General features: G+C 41.1%; 1 protein-coding gene across 1 annotated transcript in view; it reads left to right on the forward strand.

Annotated features, from left to right (window-relative positions):
• Positions 1–433: 433 nt before the first annotated feature.
• LOC121932607 (myocardial zonula adherens protein-like) overlaps positions 434–22,866 on the forward strand; it is a 44,935-nt gene continuing 22,502 nt past the window's right edge. Inside the window, exons 1-10 of the mRNA XM_042471422.1 lie at positions 434–626; positions 6,359–6,448; positions 12,468–12,626; positions 12,980–13,072; positions 14,582–14,695; positions 15,550–15,702; positions 17,051–17,176; positions 17,723–17,851; positions 19,534–19,619; positions 20,646–20,751. Coding sequence (XP_042327356.1) covers positions 540–626; positions 6,359–6,448; positions 12,468–12,626; positions 12,980–13,072; positions 14,582–14,695; positions 15,550–15,702; positions 17,051–17,176; positions 17,723–17,851; positions 19,534–19,619; positions 20,646–20,751 — 1,143 coding nt within the window. The 5' untranslated portion in view covers positions 434–539. The remainder of the gene's footprint in view (positions 627–6,358; positions 6,449–12,467; positions 12,627–12,979; positions 13,073–14,581; positions 14,696–15,549; positions 15,703–17,050; positions 17,177–17,722; positions 17,852–19,533; positions 19,620–20,645; positions 20,752–22,866) is intronic.

Here is a 22,866-nt window from a genome sequence, read left to right on the forward strand (position 1 = left end):
CAGTACAAGACATTAGCCATTATTAATATTCTCTTATCCTTCTTTTCCTTTAAGGTTATGGTTATTATTATTATTATTAACCTTTATTTAAATAGCGCTGTAAATTTAAATAATACTTCTAAATAAATATATCACCAATTAGGTCTGATGATGATGATGATTTTCCTTCCCTCAGAGGCTCTTCATGTGAGGGAGTTAGATTCCCCCCAGAGAAGCCATGATAAATTAGTACCTTAAATCCCTTTCTTTCTACATAAATATATCACCAATTCGGTCTATTTATTATTACTGATTATCATTATAATTTCCCTTCCCTCACAGGCTCTAAACGTGAGGGAGTTAGATTCCCCTCAGAGAAGCCGTTTTGTGAGGCGTCGCCGCCTCAGGCCGCTTTCCGGAGGCGGGACGGGGCTGCCTCCTCCTGGCCTGCCTGCCTCCCTTCCCCGCCCTGAGCCTCGTCGCGAAGAAGCCTGCCGCCACAGTCTCGCTCGGCCAAGAAGCGGCTGCCACCGAGGGAGAAGGCTGAGAAAAGGGAGACGATGTCCCGCTACAGCTCGGCCCTGACCCTGACCACCGCCGTCCCGAGGAAGCCCGGGCACGGAGCAGGACAAGCCCCCAAGAGGAAGGTGAGGCTCCAGGCGAGAGTTTAATAGTAGTCGTGAGGCGACACTATTCCTTCGCCTTATGGCCGTTTGTGACTCCGGCAACCAAGGCTCAGCCTCGTGCGTGAGACAGTTAATTAAGTATTAATGAGGGGATTAATTATTCGCCTCTAAGAAGGAAAAAAGGAGCCCCGAGCGGCGGCCTCTGAGGGAAGAGAAGGAGACCGAGACTAGAGAGCTTCGACGGTTTTTACCTCAGGGAGGCCACTCTGCGCGACTGCGCCTGCGCAGAAAAAAGGCGGGAAGGGAGGGCGACGGCGGTTGGGCTTCAAACGCCTCCTTCAGTTGGAGGGCCGCCATTTTGTTGCCCTTAGTGGAAGTTAGCCTGACTTTGGTTTTTCTTCTTCTTCTTCAGCCTCTTTTTGACTTAAGAATAATAAACATAATAGTGATGATCATAATATTTATCTTTATCCTGCCTCTCCCTGCAGATGGAGGTGGGCTACAGTACAAAGAGTAAAAATAAAAGCACATCACAAAACATAACCGAAAGGAAGACTTCAGGTGGAGAGGGTGCCATTTTGTCGCCCTTGGCAGCAGTTAGCCTCACTTTGGTTTTTTCCTTCTTCAGCCTCATTTTGGAGAAATAATAATTGAGGTTCATTGAGACCACTTTAATGGCCCTGGCCCAGTGCTAGGGAATTCTAGGAACTGCAGTTTTTGTGAGACATTTGGCCTTTTCTGTCAGAGAGCTCTGGGGCCACAATAAACTACAATTCCCAGGATTCCCTAGCACTGAGCCAAGGCAGCTAAAACAGTCTCAAACTGGATTATTTCTGCAGTGTGCTTTGGACCTAAGAAGCATGGGTTTATATTTCTGTGATCCAAAACACACTGTGTGAGGGGAATGTGGGATGGATTTAGAGGAAGAACTGAATAAAAATATTACAATAAATAAAAAATGGGTTTGAACTCTTTTGTCTTGCTGGTTTCAGCCTTCAAAATACTGAACCAACTTTGCTAATAGCCAGTGATAGGTCACACCTGTTCAGGGCCTTGGTCTAATAATCCTTTTCTCAGGCTCTCTAAGGCTGCATCTACACTGGAGAAATAACCCGGTTTGGCTCCAGTATGGGCTCACAATAAACTCCAACTCCCAGAATTCCATAGCCTTGAGCAGGTTGTTTCTCCAGTGTGGATGTATCCTAAGCCAGTGACTTTCCTATGCTTTGTGTGAAGTCTTTGCTGCTAAACAGTTTCTCTGGGTGTCCCTCCCAAGTTCTGCAATGAGAAAAGACAAGGGAAAGGAGTTGCGTTTTATTCACTTCCACCTTATAGGTATTTGTTTGTTTAAAAACATGGTATCCTACTTGGTCTTCAAAAAGAACCAAATGATTAACAACTTATATGTTTTAAAAAATCATAATAAAGAGATAGTGAAAGCATTAGCCAGCCTACAGGTAAATAAACAAGACCCCATTAAAAGACTCTTCTGCCACAACGAATTGAGAGCCAAAAGCCTCCTAAATGAAAAGGTGGCTGTGATGGTGGTGTGCCTTTGTGTTGTTTCTGACTTATGGTGACCGTAAGCAAAGCTGTGACAGGTTTTCCTGGCAAGATTTGTGCAGAGGAGGGTTTCCTCTGAGGCTGAGAATGTGGGACTTGCCCAAGGTTAGCCAGTGGGTTTCAGTGGCCAAATGGCAGTTCAAATCCTGGTCTCCAGAGCTGTAGACCCAACTCTCAAATCACTGCACCATGCTTTTACTGACGAAAAGAGACCAGAGAGGGGGCCAACTGAGCCTCCAGTGTGAGGGAAACCCACAAATCCACATCCTAGGAGCAGCTACAGAGAAGGTCTTCTCCTATGCCTTCAGCAAATGTGCCTGCAATGGTGTTGGGTCTGAGAGAAAGCTCTTCTGTAAAGATTGCAAGACTCTGGTGTGTTTTGTATAAGTCACAAACACTGCTCAAATGTAAAGATGGCTGGGTAGCTCATACAAACTCCCCAGGCTCTACCTTACTCTGGGTGAAGTCAGAATAAAATGAAAGAAGGCACCCTCCCTATGTATTCTCTCCTAAGCTGCTTGTTATCTGGGCAAAGATAATGAAGACAATTCAACATATGAGCTGGCTTGTGCACAAACGCTAGCGTTGCTGCTCTAATTCAGCCTCCTCTCCTCATGTTTAATGCATCATCCTATGGTGACTTCTGCATGTTTAGTGCGGTCTGTATATAGACCTTGTCCCTTAATCCTCAGAAACTGGAGGAACAAGAATGGGCAATCCTGGTACATTTGCAAAACGGCCCACAGATGATGTTGGAGTGTTGGCCTCTTTAAAAACATACCCCTCTAATAGTTAATCTTTTTTACTTTAAAAAACAAACAAACATGTTCTCGTAAATAACCTCTTGACTTTTCTCTCTCTCTCTCTGTCACCTTGCATCTTATGTGGTCTGAATAGTTTGACTGGAGAGGGATGTCTGGCATGAGGATAGTAGACCTTTCCTCCTGAAACTTCCATTCGGTGGAATAAGACTTCTGGATTTGCAATCTCGAGGTGATATTCCCTTGTATGTTTGGAAGTTTCTTGGATTATGGCTAGACATTTATGGCTGCTAGCCACATGGATCTGTGGCACTGCTAGCTAGTTGTGAATTGGATTGACTCTTCTTTTAGTCCTCCAGAACTACTGTGTCTTCTGGCAGCGGCAAGCTTCTCCTCCGACTCCACACTGTTTAACATTTCTTCCTCACTACAAGATCTCTGGAAAAGGAGGAGGATTTGGAACTCAGAAGAAAGCTCCTATCTTTTCATCACAGTTTAATTAATTTATCTGGAATAATAGATCCTGTTTATTTGATGCAGGTACATGTATGCCACCCAGAGTTTTTATTGCTTTGCTTTAGGGCAAAGCTGACTCTGGCTGTCTATGGAGCCTATGTCTCTTGCCTGAACCTGTGCTTCAAATCTCAAGAAAAACACTAGTTTTTGCTTCGTTCAAGACCCCACTCAGCCATGGAAACCTACTGAGTGACCTTGGGCAAGTCCCACTCTCTCAGTCTCAGAGGAAGGAAAAGCCAAATCTTGCCAAGAAAACCCCATGATAGGTTTGCCTTAGAGTCAGCATAAGTTGGAAAACTGGAGTGGTTTTATTATTCCACTACCAGGAAAAATCACTGGCCATCTCTGGGAATGGGCCCGATAAAACAACTTAGAAGCTCAGAGCAAATGCTGTGTATAATATTATTAGTTAATGTTTTGGACAATTACCTCTTCGGTCTATTTTTTTTAAAAAAAAGTAGTTTCTATTTATAAGAGTGTGACTACTCAAGAAGTTAATCCCTTAATCTGCTTCATTCTCACTTGGTCTTTCACTTGTAATTGAAACTGCGGAGGCTAAACTCGCCTGAGTGCTTCTCAAAATGGCTTTAGCCCTGTTGTGTGCATCACTGGGCTTGGATCATATTTAAGATGAGCATGTGTTTTTGTAATAGCACCTACAAGACATTTGTTTTGTTGTAAGATTAGTCTTTTTTTCCCCCCAGAAGAATTGCCTTGCCTTGTTTTTTGTTCATTTGAAAACAATTCACACATTTTTCTGAGCTTAGATGGACATTGGTTGTGAGGTCAGCATGGAGGCATTTGGTCTGATTGCAGCTGGAATCCTTCCATGAAGAATGCTGTTTTTAAAAAGAAGGTGGAAACTGAAGTAGGGAGCTTTGTTTTGTAAGCGTGTTTATCCTACACTTACATTCAAGAATCTTTGATGGAAGGGAGCTCTAAAGCAGGGACAGGTAACAGATGCCCCTGGAGTCACATGTGGCCCCGAGTCGCTTTTTACACTCTCCTGCTCACCAGCCACACTGATTTACCTTTCTGCTAGGTGACAGGTTTTTTTCTTTTTAAAAAAATCCACATTTAAAAACCAGAAATGGCCTTCTGCCTTACTAGGTCTGATTTTGCTTGTTTTCCCCTCCATTGTTGGTCATTTTTATCAGTTGGGGTGCCCCACCCAGACCCACCAAAGAAGCACACTTCTGTTCTGAAACATGCTTTTAGAAGTACTTAAGCATAGCTTAATGTGTGAAAAGGCTTTAAAGGAATGAACAATTGTGATTTTACAGCTGCCCTGGATACTGACAATTATCTCTTTAAAGCCTTAGTTAAAAGTGTTCAAATTATTTTTGAAATGTCTCATAATTAAGATTAAGATCTTGACTGCTTCTTTCAGGCTGCATTAAAACACTGGCAGAGCTAGAGAAGGAGTGTTTGTAACAGTTACTCTCCTTTAAATAGTTTTTTAAACACTAGCTTGACCTTCTAGATTCAACCACAATAGAACTGGCAGATATGCTTAACATTTGTTTCTTGCAGGTAAAATGTTAAGTCAAGTAACACTTGCCTTATATTAAGACCCAGGAAGCTTACAACTTTCCTATCAATCACAGATGATAGAAAGTAATAAAATAAATTACTTTCTGTCATCTGTGATTGATAGGAAAGTTGTAAATCTTGTGTTTGTGCAGCAAAGGTAGTTCTGTATTAAAAAGTAGTACTGTATTTTACTTTATCCTTAGACATGTACATAAAACTAGGTGTTTCAAAATGGTTTTAAAAAATTAAACAGACCTGAGAGGCTGAGAACAAAGGTTCAAGTGAATTAGGCTTTTGCTTCCCACACTTACTTTGCAGTTTTATGGATACGAATTGGGCACAGGTGGCGTTAATGAAGTCAGTTTATTCTTGGACATTCCCTCTTTGGCAGAAAATTTGGTACTGGAGGCAGAAATAACGTGAAAAGAATGGGGACAGTTTTCTACACCACTAAAGAAGACGAACATTTCAACATGTTTCAGCAAATGTTTTATTCAGAAGTAACAATATGCACATGTAAATTAGACAACAGGTCAGATGAGTAAAAATATATATACACACACACACACACACACACACACACACACACACCAGACAGCACTTGGCTTCTTACAAAAGGTGCTCAGGGACGACATTTTCTTTTGCCAGCCTCCTTTCTTGTGAATTCCATTTTGGTGGCCATACTTTCAGGGCAATACTTCCTTCACATGCTGCTCTCCCCTTTTCTCTGTTTTTGTATCCATGCATGTTCAGTAAGGGATTCTGGAGGTTGGTTACTTGCCTCTTGCACACAGAAACAGGTGAAGAAGGAGCAGCTAGATCAGAATAGCACCCAAGATTTATTGTGTTGTTTACTGCAGACATGGTGGTGCAACTCAGCATCAAAAGTCTGTGTTTCTCCATCCCTCTTTCGCCATTTACCAAATGATAATGGTGCTTTTAAAAAGTCCAGCCAGACAGAGGACAAGAAGGAAAAGGGGAGGCTGGGCAGGCAAAAAATGACATGGTAAAAAGAAGCTTCTTTGTTAACTGGGGTATGCCAGTATTAAATCTCCTTTTTCCACTGTCAACTGCGCTCTTTGCATGTATAACATTCCAAATTCCTGTTGCTCCACAACCATATGTTTATACAAATACTGTAATTCTATTTCTGCTAAGTGTAACTGATAAAGAAAATTGTTACTCTGTTTCTCTAGCCATTCCTCTCTCTGCCCTTTCCCTGGTCTTTCAGCAACATTTAATTACAAAGTTGCCCTTGGCTTCTGTTTTTTCTTTCTTTTGGATTAGAGGAACTCTTCAATAGAAAGTAACTTTTCACCCTTTGCACAAAGGAAGGAATGTTATTAATATACTGAGAGCAGACTTTTTTCTTTCTTTTAGCCAAATGTTTGTCGCCTGCGCTTAACCCTGCCCCCTGAAGAAGGCTCAGTTTCCCAGGAAGAAAAAAGTGAGACTGAAAGCACAAAAAAGGTAAGTTCTTGAGGGTTCTCAGACTCCACAGCCAGTAACAAAAACTTAAGTATAATTTGTTTGCCCCTGTAAAAAGAAGTAAATATTAGATGAAATTTTCCAACCATGTGAAAATAAAGTCAGGTAATTTTGTCAGGTTTATTAAGCAAAGGTTCAAGAAATCTGTACTAAGTTTCCTAGGTTCTGCAAGGGTCCTTTTGAAAGATGTCTCTATTCCATTTCTGGGAACTACACCTTATGTCAGTGATGGAGAACCTATGGCACACATGCCAGAGGTGGCATTCAGCGCCCTCTCTGTGGCACATGTGCCATCATCCCAGCGCAAAGTTTGCCAGAGTTTGTTACTAGAAAGCCAGACACGACACTTTGCAGTATATAAGTGGGGTTTGGGTTGCAGTTTGGGCACTCGGCCTTTAAAAGGTTCATCATCACTGCCTTATGTCATTCATCCTTTTCACAAAGCATGCTAAAGCTGTCCTGTTTCCTTTCGAAGGAAGGGGAGCTACTGGGTACCAATCTGGAAAGTATTCCCAATTTGGATCAGGGCCCGGTGTCAGTTTCCTTTTATAAACACACATTTACGAGTGCAGCCATCCACATTTTGTCCCTTACTGCACCGTTTACTAAAGGCAACAGCTTTGGGGAGAAATGACAGCTAAGAAGAAGTAAATTTCCTTCAGACAGTTCCTGAATGGGAGTGTGTTCTAGTTTGGAATCCCCTACTTGTGTGTGCTTCAGAACAAAAGCAGATAGTTTGAAGCACATTTTAAAAGTGTGAATAACATAATGTGTAGTTTGGCCCCTAGTATGTTGTGTTGTGTTGTGAGACAAATGATGCACTGCATCTTCTGTTATTCTTTCAGACTTCTTCCAGTCATTTGACAACTCTGACTCCTGAACAGCATTTCATTTACTATGCCCTTGACTCATAGCAAAGGTTTCTAGTCAGAGCCTCTGACTCCCTTGACACAACTAGATGTGATATGTAGCCCTGCCCCTGTGCTGCTTCCCTGATTCAAAGCTGTGTCCTCCTCTCCAGCTGCTGTTTCCTCCTTGAGGGAACATTTGCTGGTGCCTGTATGCTACCTGCATGCTTTCCCATTAAGTGCAAATAGCAGCCTGGATGGTAGAGGAGGCAATTGGGAAAGTACAGTAAAGAAGAGTGAAGGAAATTAATCCCACTCCCCTAAATATAAATTGGGGACTAGTGTCCACTCTTCTAGTTTGGGATCAAAGAATTTTAGATGAGGATGGGGTTGCTTCCAAGTGAACCAGGAACATGTGACCCCTTTCCTCCCTGCACCCCCTGCTACGAAATGTCCTTGGTTGTGAAGCAAGGCTGGCAGCACTATGAGGCAGTGTCAAGGTGAGCTCATTCACAGCTCTGTCATCCTCACATCCATGACTTCAGGAGGTCATGTGGAAATAGCTGCCGGCTGCTGAATGCCCAAGTGCTTTTCCCAATGGGGCTGGGCTCCATTCTTTGAAGGTGGGGTGGCAGGCGGGTGCTTCAGTGGCAGTAGCTGGTTTGCCCTGTCCAACAGCTAAGGCTTAATAAGCGCATTGTGTTTCAGCCCCTATTGGCTCATCAGGTTCCTGAGTAAAGGCATGCTTCTGAGATGCCACTGTAGTAGAATCATAGAGTTGCAAGAGACCACAAGGGCCATCCAGGAGGTAGCCTTGCAAATAAATTTACAAAAGCTACTAGTCTGGGGAAAGTTTTAGACTTGTCAGTGTGTCCATACCGTTGTGCCACAACAACAGCCAGAGTGGGGGGAAAAACTAACTTTTTTCCTGCTTTGTAGAAACTTCCCTGTTTTATCTCCTGAACTTTTTGTTTGCTATAGCCAAGGAAACACAAAGGTCTCTTAAAATCTGGTTAGGTCCAACAAGGCAATATGGGACAACAATGCTTATTTTATTTAAAGACACATAGCTGTGTTAGTCTGTTTCACATAAGGGACTCCTGAAGCACCTTTGAAACCAACATAAAAAAGAGCAGCCATAGACTTCCACTTCATCAGAAGCAAGGAGTGAAACCTCTGGGGACAGAGGTGTATCTCAAGTGGTGGGCGGTTAGGAGGGGAGTTTGAATGGTAATAGAATTGTTCAAATATGCAATGTTACATTTTATATGAAATGTAAAACTTTATTTTTAAATTTCATATAAAATACATGTTATATGTAAAAATATCCCATTACCTCTGTTATTCTCTCTCTTACACACACAGAGACTAGAAATTTGTATATTTACATAGAAAAAGACATAAAATGGAGCATGTGGGAACAGCGGTCAAAGTCCTGCCCCGCTTCCTTCCTCACTCATCTCATTTTCCTACAACAAAGTTCTCTCCAGCTTGGCCTGATTTTCAGAGTTAGTGATAGGTGAGGAAAAGCAAGAAGTGAAGGCAGTTTGTTCTGTGTGAATGAAATGTATGTCTGATTTGGCCCAGAGAGCCCCACATTCTCTAAAGTGTAGATAAATAGTAAATTGATGTCTCAAAAATACAACAACGAGAGAGCCAGGGTGGTGTAGTTGTTTGAGTGCTGGACTGGTACTCAGGGAAACCAAGGTTCAGAAATACTTGCTCATTGAAGGACCACTGAAGGACCTTGGGCAAGTCACTCTCTCTCAGCTTTGGAAGGAGGCCATGGTAAACCGTTTTTGAAGAAACTGGCCAAGAAAACCCTGTGATAGTTTCACTCTAGGGTTGCTATGAGTTGGAAACAGCTTTAGGGCACACAACAATAAAGTATAGTAATTTACTACTGGTAAAATAGATTGTGAACCACAGAATACATGAATATTGATTTCTGGGCATTACATGAGAGATTAGAAACATATGCGTGTAGCATTAACTTTTTGAGTGCTGCTTTGAAAAATAATTTTAATACCCAATTGGTATTATCTCTGTATATAATAGCAAGACCCTTTCTGGTTTATCCAGGCTACAGCACATGGCACTGAGGAGCAGTTTGTGAGTGGATGTGGGATGGTGTGTGTGTGTGTGTTTATGACTGATAAAGAAAAGTATTAATTCTGAATGTGGATCTTCCCCTCCTGTGCCTCACATGAGGAGGAGTAACATGATATTAAAATTGGCAGGTGAAGATTGATCGACTCAACTTGGAGCCTGAGAAAGGGGCATCCTAGCATTATCTCATATTCTTGAAATGCCAGCTATATCTTTGTATAGTTCTGAAAAGACTGGGCAGGATCAGTAATTGGTTAAACACAGGAAGCAGAAAATAGGAATAGATAAAACAGCTGTCACAGTGGGAGGAAGTAAACAATGAGGTTTCCCAAGGGATTTGTACCAGGGTCACGTAAACTTCCTCATAAATGATTAGAGCCAGAGCTAAGAGCAAGGTGGTTTAACCTCTTTGGGCAGAGTAGGGATTTGAATGGCACACCTATGAAGCATGACTACTCAGAAGCAAATCCTGTTGAGCTCAATGTGATTCCCAGGTACATGTACATAAGTTTTTCAGTCATCCACAGGATAAATGGCAGAATGCTGTCATTGGCAAATCTGGGGGGTTTCCCTTGTGAAATTTGCCATCTAGTTTTGTGGAAGTAGGCAGTATCAAATCATAACAGAAGAATGTGGTTCCAGAACTTCTTGTTCTGTACACTGTTAGGATTCTTTAGAAAAGTACCTGCTCTTGAAGCAGTTACTTTGCACTATGGAATTTCAGAGAAATGACACTTTAAGTACGAATGATCATACAGGGGAGTGGTTGATACAAAATCAACAAAGGAAATATTTAACCCAGGAAATGAAAAACTGCTTTTCAATCTGGTTCCACACCCAATTCATATTGAATCTGTTCAATTCCCCCAGTCTTAAACAAAACAATATATGTCATAATTCAGTTAAATTACAGGAAGCCTCTTGGTATGTATTACAACAGAAGCTGTCATTCTTCATTTGCCATTTTATGCTGTATACTAAAACACTCCTTTGTTCATAAAAATCAGTTGCAGCTGGAAAGTGAAGAAATCCATAGCTATTCAGACAGATGAGCAGTACTTGGCATTTATTGCTATTTCAAATGTACATAACATCTCTTTATGTGCATATATAACATCTTGCAACAAAGTCAAATTAAATTCCCTGGAATCAATAGAACAATATCATAGAATCATAGAATCGTAGAGTTGGAAGAGACCACTAGGGCCATCCAGTCCAACCCCCTGCCATGCAGGAAATCCAAATCAAAGCATCCCCGACAGATGGCCATCCAGCCTCTGTTTAAAGACCTCCAAGGAAGGAGACTCTATCACTCTCCAAGGGAGTGCATTCCACTGTCGAACAGCCCTTACTGTCAGGAAGTTCCTCCTAATGTTGAGGTGGAATCTCTTTTCCTGTAGCTTGCATCCATTGTTCCGGGTCCTGTTTTCTGGAGCAGCAGAAAACAAGCTTGCTCCCTCCTCAACATGACATCCCTTCAAATATTTAAACAGGGCTATCATATCACTTCTTAACCTTCTTTTCTCCAGGCTAAACATCCCCAGCTCCCTAAGTCGTTCCTCATAGGACATGATTTCCAGACCCTTCACCATTTTAGTCACCCTCCTTTGGACACGCTCCAGTTTCTCAATGTCCTGTTTGAATTGTGGCACCCAGAACTGTACACAATATTCTAGGTGGGTCCTGACCAAAGCAGAATACAGTGACACTATTACTTCTCTTGATCTAGACACTATACTTTTATTGATGCACCCTAAAATTGCATTGGCCTTTTTAGCTGCCGCATCACACTGTTCACTCATGTTCAACTTGTGGTCTACTTGGACTCCTAGATCCCTTTCACACGTAGTTTCATTCAGCCAGGTGTCCCCAATCCTCTATTGTGCATTTCATTTTCCGCCCTAAGTGCAACCTTACATTCTCCGTGTTGAATTCATTTGTTAGCTTTGGCCCAGCTTTCTGTCTTCAGTCATTTTGAATCTTGATCCTGTCCTCTGGGTTAGCTATTCTCCTAATTTGGTGTCATCTGCAAATCTGATAAGTATGCTCCCAATTCTGTCATCCAGGTCATTGATAAAGATGTTGAATAGCACTGGCTCCCAGACAGCGCCTGTGGGACCCCACTGTTACTTCTCTCCAGGATGAAAAGGAGCCATTGTTAAGCACCCTTTGCATTCGGCCGGTCAACCAGTTACAATCCATGTAACAGTTACTTTGTCTCGTCACATTGCTTGTTTGCAAGAATGTCATGGGAAACCTTGTCAAATAAACACTCTGTAATGCCCTCTACAAATAAATAATGGGGTTGTGTATTTGCAGTTTCAGTCAAGTTTGCTTGTCATTTCCTCACTTACCACGCTGTCCACAATAGTTTACTGCACCCTCTGGATTCTGCAGTGCTTAAAGAGGAAGTCACAGATTAAACCTTCATAGTGGTGTTTGTATTATCTGTGAGATTTCCTGAACAGCTCCACTGGAAATAGAATCCTGAAAGCAACTGTTGAAACCATGCAGATAAGGGGATGTGCAGATCCATAGGGGATGAGACCAAAAGGCCTATCTAGACCAGCACACTGTTTCCTGCAGGGAGAAGCCACATGAAAGTCATCAAACAGCAATTGTGGTCATAATGTTGTTCTGCAGTAACTGGTGTTCAAAATCGCACTGTTTTTCATCCTGGACGTAATACTCAATGATTACAATAAGTAGGCATAGATTATTCTTTGTTCAGTTCACAGTGACAAGGAGAAGCAGCTAGTATTAATGAACTGTTAGCCACTCCATGTTTGTTAAAATATTCTGAAGTTCACCCAACCAACAATAACTAGTATGCTTGTGTTAGCATTAATTTACTTTAAAAATGATACCAAGCCTTAAAGTGTATTCAAGGAGAGTATAGAATGCATTGTACTTTTTGTTATCTTACCGTATGTGGTTTCAGCATTGGGAGATTGGGGGCAAGAAGCAAATGTTGGTTATATAATGAGGTTTTGCTACATCTGCCATACTTTACTTTGATAAAATGAACTTTTATTCCTATCTAGCAAGTCTACCATGTTCCCAATGGCTTATCTGCTGGGAACTTATCTCACGGAGTGGTGTATGGTGTGGTGCACAGACCCAGTGACAATCATAACAAAGAAATGGTGGTTTATGGATGGTCAACTCACCAGCTGAGAGAAGAAATGAAATATATAAGAGATGTGAGTTATGTTTCTGCACACTATTCTTTGCTACCGTCTTAGTTTTATCTGGGTGTAGAAGCAAAGGATCCACTGCAATTTCCATTTCTTCCGTAAGAAAGGTGTTAAAAGGTAGAATTAAGAATGAATCCCATCTAGTTCTGTCTAAAAGCAAAATGCCACAGCCATTCATTGATTTTCTGTTACAGTCAATAGTGAGGTGTATGAACTATTGCAAATCACTCCTGTATTTTATTACAATAAACTAAATGATTTGGCTGTAATCATGGTAAATTCCTGAGTATTTATGTACTTTGAAAAAATAAAATCTAAGTACCTATACAGAGATTAAATACTACACTTCCCCCCCCCAGGTAAAATTAACTTTGGAAAAAGTAAGGAAGAAAATGTATGGCGAGTATGATGAAATGAAACGCAAGATCCAAGAACTTACAAGTGAACTGACAGTAAGTACCTGCATACTTTAAAGAGGATAGAAGCAATGACCTCCCTCCCCCACATACAAGATACTCTTCTTCCAAATTATGCTGATGCTGGTGCTGTTGAGGAAGGTTTTACATCTGTCCTTGTTGCACATAATATTTGCCTGATACTCAATTATGGTTCTGTTTGTGAAATGCAAATCAAGTCTCACAAGACAGGGATGACATTTCTGTACTTGACATTCCTCTGCGTAAGGTACCACTGTTTTGTTTGGCCACCCACATTTCTTCCTTCACCTGTATCAGCTTAGTCTGGAAACATGGTTGAATTATCTACATGTTCCTGCCCTGGTCACTCTCTCTTCTTTTATCTCCTTCCTCTTGTTCATCCTTAAAATCTGTCCTGGGTGCTTTGGCTCTATGTCCTGCATCCTGCACATGTCTCAGAAGTACGCCTCAAGGAGTAACACCCACTTGGCACGTGCTGGCCTAGTTTTAGCGCTGGTTAGGAAACATGTGATGGAGTAATTCAGTAATAGATATTTACAGGAACTGGTCTCCAGCACATGGGACTTTTATCTAGAAAGGGATCTCCATTTGTTGTTAGCAAGTCTAGACCTTTTGCCTTAATTGAAATCATTTGCATGACTGTGGCTTTTTAATTTTTGATTTTATTTTTTGTGATTCATAATTATATATGCTGCTCATTCTGCTATATTCCTCTTTTACATTCTGCTGCTGTTGCATTTTCTTTTATTCTGTTTAATTGTTTTGATTCAGCTCATATTTCCCCCCTTCAGAACAGAAACCTAGTCACCGGCGTTCCTGATCTATTCTCTTCCTAACAAACATTTGGCTAATCTCTGAATGCATGGCCAGTGTAATGTATTTTTTGTTTGTGGCTTAATGCTTTTGTACTGCTCTCTCTAGTCTTAGAAGGCATTCTATATTGGAAGCCCAATGCATTTTGAGATCAGTATTTTAACCATGTTAAAGTACAGGGCATCTTTACAGACTGTACCCTCATGAACTTTGGTTTACGGGTGGTTTTAAAACTGGAATAAATAAATGAATATTTACAAATATGATCATCAGTACATTTTTAGCTGTTATCTGTTTTAATTTTTGTAAGCCACTTTGTGGAAAAGGTGGGATATAAATAAATATTATAAGAACAGCAACGGCCACACAGTGGATGGGCAGGGTCAGAAGCCTGTTGCCATGAGACTGATTAGAAAAATAGCTGTGGTGGGTATAGCCTTTGAACCTTTGTGGCTGTTCTTTAAAGAAAGTGGCTGAGGGGCATTTTAGAGGGGGCTGAGTGGTAAAACAGGGATGAATTCTGCTTTATGTGCTCTCACAGAGCTCTGCACAGTGGCAAGTAATGTGGCCTCTCTGCTTCAGGCTTGCCCATTTTTCCTGCAGTATGCTTCCATCACTGCCTGTACCTTGGAAACAAGGCAAACTCTTGCTAGGTTTGTGGTTCTTGTTCCCCTACACTGAATTGGTGGAAATCTTGTTTATATTTTCCAGGTATCAAATGCTCAGCAAGGATCACTGGAAAACAACCTACAAACACACTCTGCAGCTCTGGATAGCTTCAGTGAAATGAATAGCTCCTTAACGTCAGCCTCCATTGAGTTGCAGGTAAATTGCTGATAGTGTTGTTGCCATAGACACTTGATAGTGTTGGCAAACATCACTTGCTCTTGCGCCATTTGTTTAAAGTATGGGTTGGACTCAGTGACAATTAGGTAAACGTTGGGAGCCATGAGTCTGCTCCTTCAAATATCCAGTGACCAGGAGGAGAAAGGAATTGTGACCTTTGAAGTCAATGATTTTAGCATCAGGTTAAATGTTTTCTTTGTATGAGGCTGTGGTCAGGAAAAAAGAACGTGGCACTAAGAATTGGTTTATTTTTATTTACAGTACTTCATACAGTTCACTGGAGAATTGGCTCAAACGTCTGCCAATAGTCCAGACATTTAGAAGCTCACCAAGAGGTCATTGCACATTTAATACATATTTATCAATGGTTACAACAGGAAATCCAGCTATAGTTTTCTACAAGCATCCCTTAATTTTTAATGCATTGTGTTGGCATCCTTATTTTTTGCCTTAAAGCCAAACTTTTGTGTTTCCTGGCCTGCTGTTTCATCATAATCCAGAATTAATTTAGCCTTATTTCTGGACAGAGTTACACCACAACTATTTTTCATGTTCTTCAATTATACTCTTAAGGAATTTAATGCATAACTGAGTTCTTGGAATAGTCTGCTATACTTGATAAGGCTGCCTCATGCAACAGATTTTGGGCAAGTGTAATGTTTGTGGTTTGTTCAGTGTGTGTTGACTAGGAGGAAAACCCCAATCTTTATGGTCCATACCAAAAAGTACCTTAAAATGGTGTTGGATAATAACAGTCTTCTCCTTGCCTCTTCAGGTTTTTAGTCAGTTGTGAACTAATTTAATATTTCATTTCATGGCATATGTGTTTACAGAAAACCTTGGTTGATGTTACTTTGGAGAATACAGTCATAAGAGATCAGATAAAAAGTCTGAAGCAAACACATGAACAGTCTATGGAAAAGCTAAAGGAAAAACAAAAACAGCTGGAGACTGCTAAAGTTGAAAATGAGTTGCTCAAACTCAAGGTGAGCTAAGGCACAGCAGTGGCAAATGGGTGGCGGAGAGTAATCTTTTTCCTTGGAAAAGGAAATCACAGCACCTTCCAAAATGAAGAATGGAACTCTTTGACCCTTCCCAAACACTGACCAATTGGAGAGCATCTGTGACAGAATCTGTGGAATGCGAGATCATTATGCCTTTATTGACACAGAAGCCAGGATGGATTTATGAGGCAAGCCCTACTTTCAACCTTGCCCATTTCCCCACACCTTGTTTTTGTTGGTAGTATCAAGCCAACTGTGTCAAGGAGTAGGAGGTGACATTTTAGGAAGCTTGGATTAGCACTCTGGAGTGGGTTTTTCCCCTTTCAAATTTGCATTCAGTTTCTTTCTAGCAGCTTAGTTGACAAAGCAAGTTTTTTTTACAGGTAAGGGATGTGTTTGAAGAATTTTTGTTTTGCAATAATGCTTCATATTATCTGGTCCACATTGTCATCTGAAAAAGTAGGAGAATATTGAATTGCAACAAACAGGTTTTGCTTTTCCCTCTATACAAAAGTCTTGATCCAGCAATTCCCTTTGCATATGTAGGGTTTCTCTCTGCACTGTGCACTCCATCAGAGGAGCCCATGTCTAGAGGGAATACTTAACTTCAGGGAAGATTAAAAGAAGCTCCTTCTCCTACAGTGTTTTGGGTTATCCTGTGTAAGAGGCCATGCATTCTGGCTCCTTTTCCCCTGTCCAGAAATAAGTTCATAAACAATTGCTTTGTTTTAAAATAAAAAGGGAGGTGTTTTCATGAGACAGAATGGAACAAATGGATTAGAGGTTTTGAGTGGCTTTCCTTGTAATATTGGATTCAGCCCTTTGTTTGCCATAATGGTGGGGAACAGTTGTGTAGGTTGCCAAAGAGTAGGTTGAAAGCCTAGTTGTTTTCCTTTTTCTTTAAAAGCAAGCAGTCTGCACCTGTTTGTTGGGGAGCCATTACCTTCCTGGTTTGCAACTCACTGTGATACTCTCCTTCCACATATCATCATGAAGCATTATCCAGAACCTACCAGGGTCTTGTCCTTCGCAATCTGTATTTAAATGGCTGTGAGCTGTGCAAAAGTAGTAGTGCTCGTGAGTGGATCTCTTTCATTCTGAGGTGACTTGCATGGGAGACTCCCTGGTGGATTCAGCTTTGGCTCCAGGTTGATCAGTGGAAGTGAAAAATCCATTTGGATTTTCAGCCTCAGGCATAAAAATTTTAAACCAGTCCTGGTCGTGTGCCCCTTGTTTTCTTCGTTTGCAGGTATTTAAAAATATTTCTTGCCCTTTCTGTCTTGCCTTTGTTTTGCTCAACTGTGAAAGATATCCCTAATTCTTTCTGTAGGTGGAATGCTCGCAAGAAGCAAATGCAGAAGTCATGAGAGAGATGACCAGAAAACTGTATAGTCAATATGAGGAAAAGCTCCAGGAAGAAGAGAAGAAGCATAAACTTGAAAAAGAAACTCTAATTGTATGTAGGAAACTGCATTTGTGCCTCCTTTGAGTCTGAGGGATCTTGAGTTTTCCTTTAGGAGGCGGGGTAGATCAGCTTTGGGAGAGGAGACTTGGGAAGCTGGTGGGCTCTGCTTGCTTGTTTATTTAGACAATATATAAAATGCCCCTTATTAGAAAGAATCCCGGTTGGGGAGGGGGACAAGCATATACATAACACTATTTAAATAAACAAAACAAATAGTAATAATAACATTAAAGAAAGAGAGGGAAATAATCTATATAACAAACAAACGATTCAATCATTAAAAATATTACCCTTCCTAGGGAAGATGAAATGTTTTGATTTGTCGCCAAAAAGAAAGGAAAGTTGGCGCCATCTTATCTCCTTTGGGAGGGTATTTTAATATTTGGGCACCATGAGAGAAAGAGGACTCTCTATTTCTGCAGACACATAATGTCTGTTTCCCACTGAGGGTGGGAGGCTTCCTCCAGAAAGATTAATCAGATACCTTCCCAATGTGTTGCTATAACCTAATAGTTTTACTTTAAAAATTCTTCTTAGGCTGAAACAAATAGACTGCTCACAGCTATTGAAGATGCAAACAAGAGGATGAAACTTTCAGAAATCAGTTTACAGGAAAAAGACAGAAGAATAGGGGAGTTGGATCGGTTTATTCAGTGCATGGAAGAGGTAATTGTGTCCTTGGAAGCGGCCTGTGGTGGAGGCCAAAGACTTTGTTGCCCCCTTGCAACCAACTGTTTCAGGGCAAATGGCAGCTAAGAGTTGTTGTCTTTTTCCTGAGGAAGAGGAGGAGGATGTTTCCTACACTTGTCTGCTCTCTGGTAATGGTTGAGACCAGACTGGTCTTCCCTTTCTGTGGTGTTCCTCCTGGAAGAGAATGGGGACACCCTCCTGGTGGTAGTTAGTCCTCTGACTGGTTACAGGGACTGAAGTTAAATTCTGTCAATCAGTCACTTTATTCATATCCTGCCTTTTCTCCAAAAATGGCACTCAGCTCCATTTACTTCTGCTGCTACAAGGCAACCATCTCAATATATTGAGATGGTTGAATATCCAGACTGCTCAGCTATGCCATAGATTAGGTTTTTATATGTGTATTTTAAGTGCATAAGAACAACAAACTTACAGCCCACATTTCTCATGTGAAGAGTAGTGTTGCTGAACAAGTTGTGGCAGCTTCTCTCTCTTCCCCCCTCATCCTTGTATCTCCAGCCCTGCCCTGCCCTGCCCTTTCTTTTCATGGACTTTGCCTCCAGGTAAAAATCAGTCATGCCAGTTTCATGGGGATGACTGTTTCTTATTGTAATGAACAGGGGTTTTGCCTTGAATTTAATCTCTACCAGATTGTCAAATAAACATATGTCCTCCCATGTCTAAAAAAGTCTTCTTCTGGTAATTGGCATCCACCAACACCCCCCACCCTATCTCACCCTTTTCCCAGGCCAAATAAGCTTACTCTCCAAGGCTTGCTTATTTTCTCTTATTGCCATGTTTTTTTAGTTTGGTTTATTAATTGATATCACACTTTTCAGTATAACATATGCTCAAGACTTAGAACAAAAACATATCAATACATGATAAGAATTCCACATCAAAATGAACAAGTCATAGCAAACATCTTCCAAGGAGAGAAAGGTTCCGGAAAACTTGCTAGAGCAACTCTCTACCTGCAAACATGAGCCCAGGTATACCCCTTCAGGAAGGCTATTGGTGAAGCCCCCTAAAGTGGTGAATGGAATTCTTAGGCATGGGGATGGGTGGGAGGCCTCCCTAGACACTTTCAACCCATTGCATTTTACCCACTTGACTGAGATGCAACCTGCAGCTGCTGCTGTACTACAGGAAATATTGCCCAAGCAAGACTCTCTTGTGTGTATTAGATTTCCTTTTTGTTTGAAGATTAGTTTTGTAATCCCAAGATCATCAGCAAGGACTTTAATTAATATCGGAATCCTTATAGTGGTAGTTAACACAAGCATGGTAATTTTCTTCAGCGAAAGAGGAGATTAGTAAGTGCCCGCGTGACCATAAGGACAAATAATATCCACGTGACTGCAACTCCTTAATATAAATCGATGGTATATGTAAGTGTGTTTTGAAAATTATGACTCTTGGCCTCACAGAGGATAATAAAATTTCAAGGACAGAAATACAATTCAGAGGTCCCTTGGAAGAGCTCTAGTCCAGCGTACAAACCATTACACCACAAACTTTCAGCTGGGCCCCCAGAAACTTTGTTCTTTGGGTCTGAATGTTTGGGCTTCTACAATTAGCATGTACTGTACATTCTAATTTAAATGTGTATTTTGTAGCTAAACTATAACAGTGCATTTATATGTTTTCCCATTTAGGAACGCCATCACCTGCAGAAACAACTAATAGAGTATGAATTACAACTACATGGAGCAAACCTTCACAGCCAGTCAGGCAGACAGAGGTGAGGTCCTGAATTCTTCTAGGATTCTTGAATACTAATAAATTTTAGTTGATTCTTATTGATAATTAAATTGGATCACAATTGTGTTAAGAGAATCATTCAGGTGGAATGCATTTTTTAAAAACTCCCATCTCTTAGGGATCATTTGATTTGGATAGCTGACCATTGTATAAGCAGAGAGCACACACATTAGCTTTTAAGGGAGGGGCTAGTTTACATGCCCCCCAAAAACTTACTCTGTTAGTTCTGACTTGCAAAAATATGGGGACAAAACTAATGCAGTTGCCATTAAATAATACAAATAACAAATTTAATAAAAACTTTTCAGCTTTCACTCAAAAGTGGGGAAATGTCATTAGAAGACCACACAGATGGGATTGTTTATAGATCCAACTTAAAACCTCATGGCCAGGCATAAAGGATCTATACATTAAAACAGGTGTGGGGAACTTTGTAGGGGAGAGTCCCCCCCTCTCCTGCATCTGTGTGCCATACTCTCCCCATCCCTGACAGGAAACCTAGATACCTCTATTTTCCTCTGTCGCCTCTCACAAAATGATAACAGAAAGTGATATTGTGTCACTGACAGGGTTTGCATAGGAAAATGCTGGTATTGGGGTATAGTATGGGATTCTGAGGTGCCCATGGGATCAGGGTATTTTTGCATATTTTCACATGATTAGGGGGCTCTCTGCATGATGTTAAGACAAAAATTGCCACAAAACTGGGGTCCAAAAGCTGCATGCGGCTAGTGGGCTGCAGTTTACTCATCCCTACTCTAAAAGAATTTAATTTGTTATTTTGAAGGGAATTTTCCTTTCAAGAAGATGTATATAAACTGTGGCAGGTGGCAGCTGGCTTCCTGAAGGCAGTTATGTATTGAATATATAGATATAGATATATCTGTACTTCTGATTTATATGCAATTTGTTTTGTCATCAGCAATTATGCTGTTTGGAGAGGGAATTATTTTCACATAATTGACTGCAGAAGCATTAATGTAGTGTTGTCATCATTTTGTGCCAGGTCACACAAGTTGGAGGAAGTTACAGCTGGTCTGCGAGAACGAATCAAACACCTAGATGATATGGTTCTTTGCCAACAGAAGAAAGTCAAACACATGGTGGAGGAGGTATGTCTATGTCTGTGCGTGCATGCGTTCGCATATTTACTCGGTATAAGAAAGGATCCTGATGCTAAAATTCTCTTAAAGCAGAGTCAGGAAACACATAGTTAAAAGACATTAAAGACATCTTGAAGATGTTGTTAAAAGAATTAACATTCTGAATTGCAAGACTTGTGCTGGGAAATGTGACAGAAAGTCTATGACATACCTACAGAGCTCAGCAAAATTAATGCTGTCCCCAGTCTGAGGTTTGTGTGTATATTACTGTCATTTTTGATCAGTTTGGTAGCCAGACCATAAGGTGGATTCCCTGATATGGCACCAAAAACTTCTTGGTAAATGAAAGTGGAATTAAGACTTTCAAAAGTCTTATGGTGGTGTGGGAAAAGAAGGGCAGCATGTCCTTTTCGCAAGCCTGTTATCTGTGGTGTGTCCATGCTGTGACATAAGCAACTTGGCTTTTTCTGCCTCCATTTGTTTCCTGTTCTAGACGTTTCTTTCTGTCCCCCCCCCCCCCCCCATTTTGTATACTCGTTTCCACAGAAAATGTACCTTTTACATTGTGTGCCAGAAATTTTACTATATCCAGTTTCTCTGAATTGGCATAGCTGTTTGAAAGGTGCAAACTGACCTCTGTACCTTATGGTTCAAAGCAAGGGGGGAAAAGGACCAATGCATTGGTGGGGGTTTAAATAAGAAATATAGCCCATGTAATCTAGTCGGTCATTCTCTCTTCCCTCCTGCCCCCCCATCCAAAGTACTAAGTGGATTAGATTTAAAAGTCAACATTGATGATTGCTCCTACTTTAAAAAATAATTTGGAGGTTCAGGCCTCAGAATAAAATCAAAGAAAGAGGGATGATTCAGGACAAATGAGTTAACTTCAACATGGTATGTAGGCATCCTGTCCTCCAGTAAAACTTTGATTTGTAATTCAAAAGTACTGATTGTTGAGAAAGATATAGCAAACTGTGCTTAGTGCTAAACAGGAGACAAAGATATTAGCACTAACCAAGAAATTCATTTGGAGAAGGGAAGAGAATGAATATTGGCAGCTTGCTTACTACTACTACTCTCTGGCTTTGCTTTGCAAACGAAGATTCAGGAATCTACTACTACTACTACTAATAATAATAATAATAATGCTTACTATTCTCCAGGTTATGGTATGGTGAGTAGTCTGAAGTGAGGTTGTATCGCTGCTTCAAAATTAAGAGATTTATTAATGAATGAGAATTCAGGTACTTAAAAGGCTGGTGAGATCCACTGGATTCACATCTAAAGACACTCTTGGTCTCAAACCAGCAATTATATACTTCTGTGGGTCACCCTAGACATGACCTTGGCAGTGAAGGTACATGGAAAGCCTGTGGGATGCCTGCGGAGCCTCAAACCATGCAGATTGAGAAGGCAAGTTCAACTTATTTCACTGGCAACAGATGCCAGTGTGAATTCACCAGGCTTCCTGCGATCTTGTCTTGTCTTAGTATTTTCATAGTACAGTTGGTTTTAGAATTAAAATGGAAATAATCACCGGCTGTGCATTATTATCTTACATTGATAAAAGTTGAACTCATATAAAGTATAGAGCAGGGGTAGGCAACCTGTGACCCGCGGGCCGGATGCGGCCCAGCAAGGCCTTCGGACTGGCCTCAGCCCGGTCCTGCCGCCGATTGCCGCCGGAGCCTTTGGCCTATCAGGAGGAGGCAGGCAAGGGGGGGCAAGGGGCAGGCAAGGGGAGCAAGCGGCGGGCAAGGGGGGCAATTGTCTATAGAAGCCTCCGAAACATGCATTTATATTAACATTTTTTTAAAAATCAGCAAATTTTTTAGTGTGTCCTCCATATTTTTAAAAAAGTATCCTCCATTTGAAATGTTTGTCCTACATTTGTCCCAGTTTATTTATTTATTTATTTAAAATTATTTAATTATTTATTTTTTGACTTCAGCCCCCCAGTTGTCTGAGGGACAGCAACCCGGCCCCCGGCTCAAAATGGTTGCCTACCCCTGGTATAGAGCCTCAAAATAAATCCTGAAATACTAAGTGAGGGTTGCAAGGATCCTGGTCACCAGTGAAATTTTGTCCAGTGGTGTTAGTAACCTTGTGCATACAGTTGCCGAT

Source organism: Sceloporus undulatus, chromosome 6, assembly GCF_019175285.1.
Source record: "Sceloporus undulatus isolate JIND9_A2432 ecotype Alabama chromosome 6, SceUnd_v1.1, whole genome shotgun sequence".
NCBI classification, from domain to species: Eukaryota; Metazoa; Chordata; class Lepidosauria; order Squamata; family Phrynosomatidae; genus Sceloporus; species Sceloporus undulatus.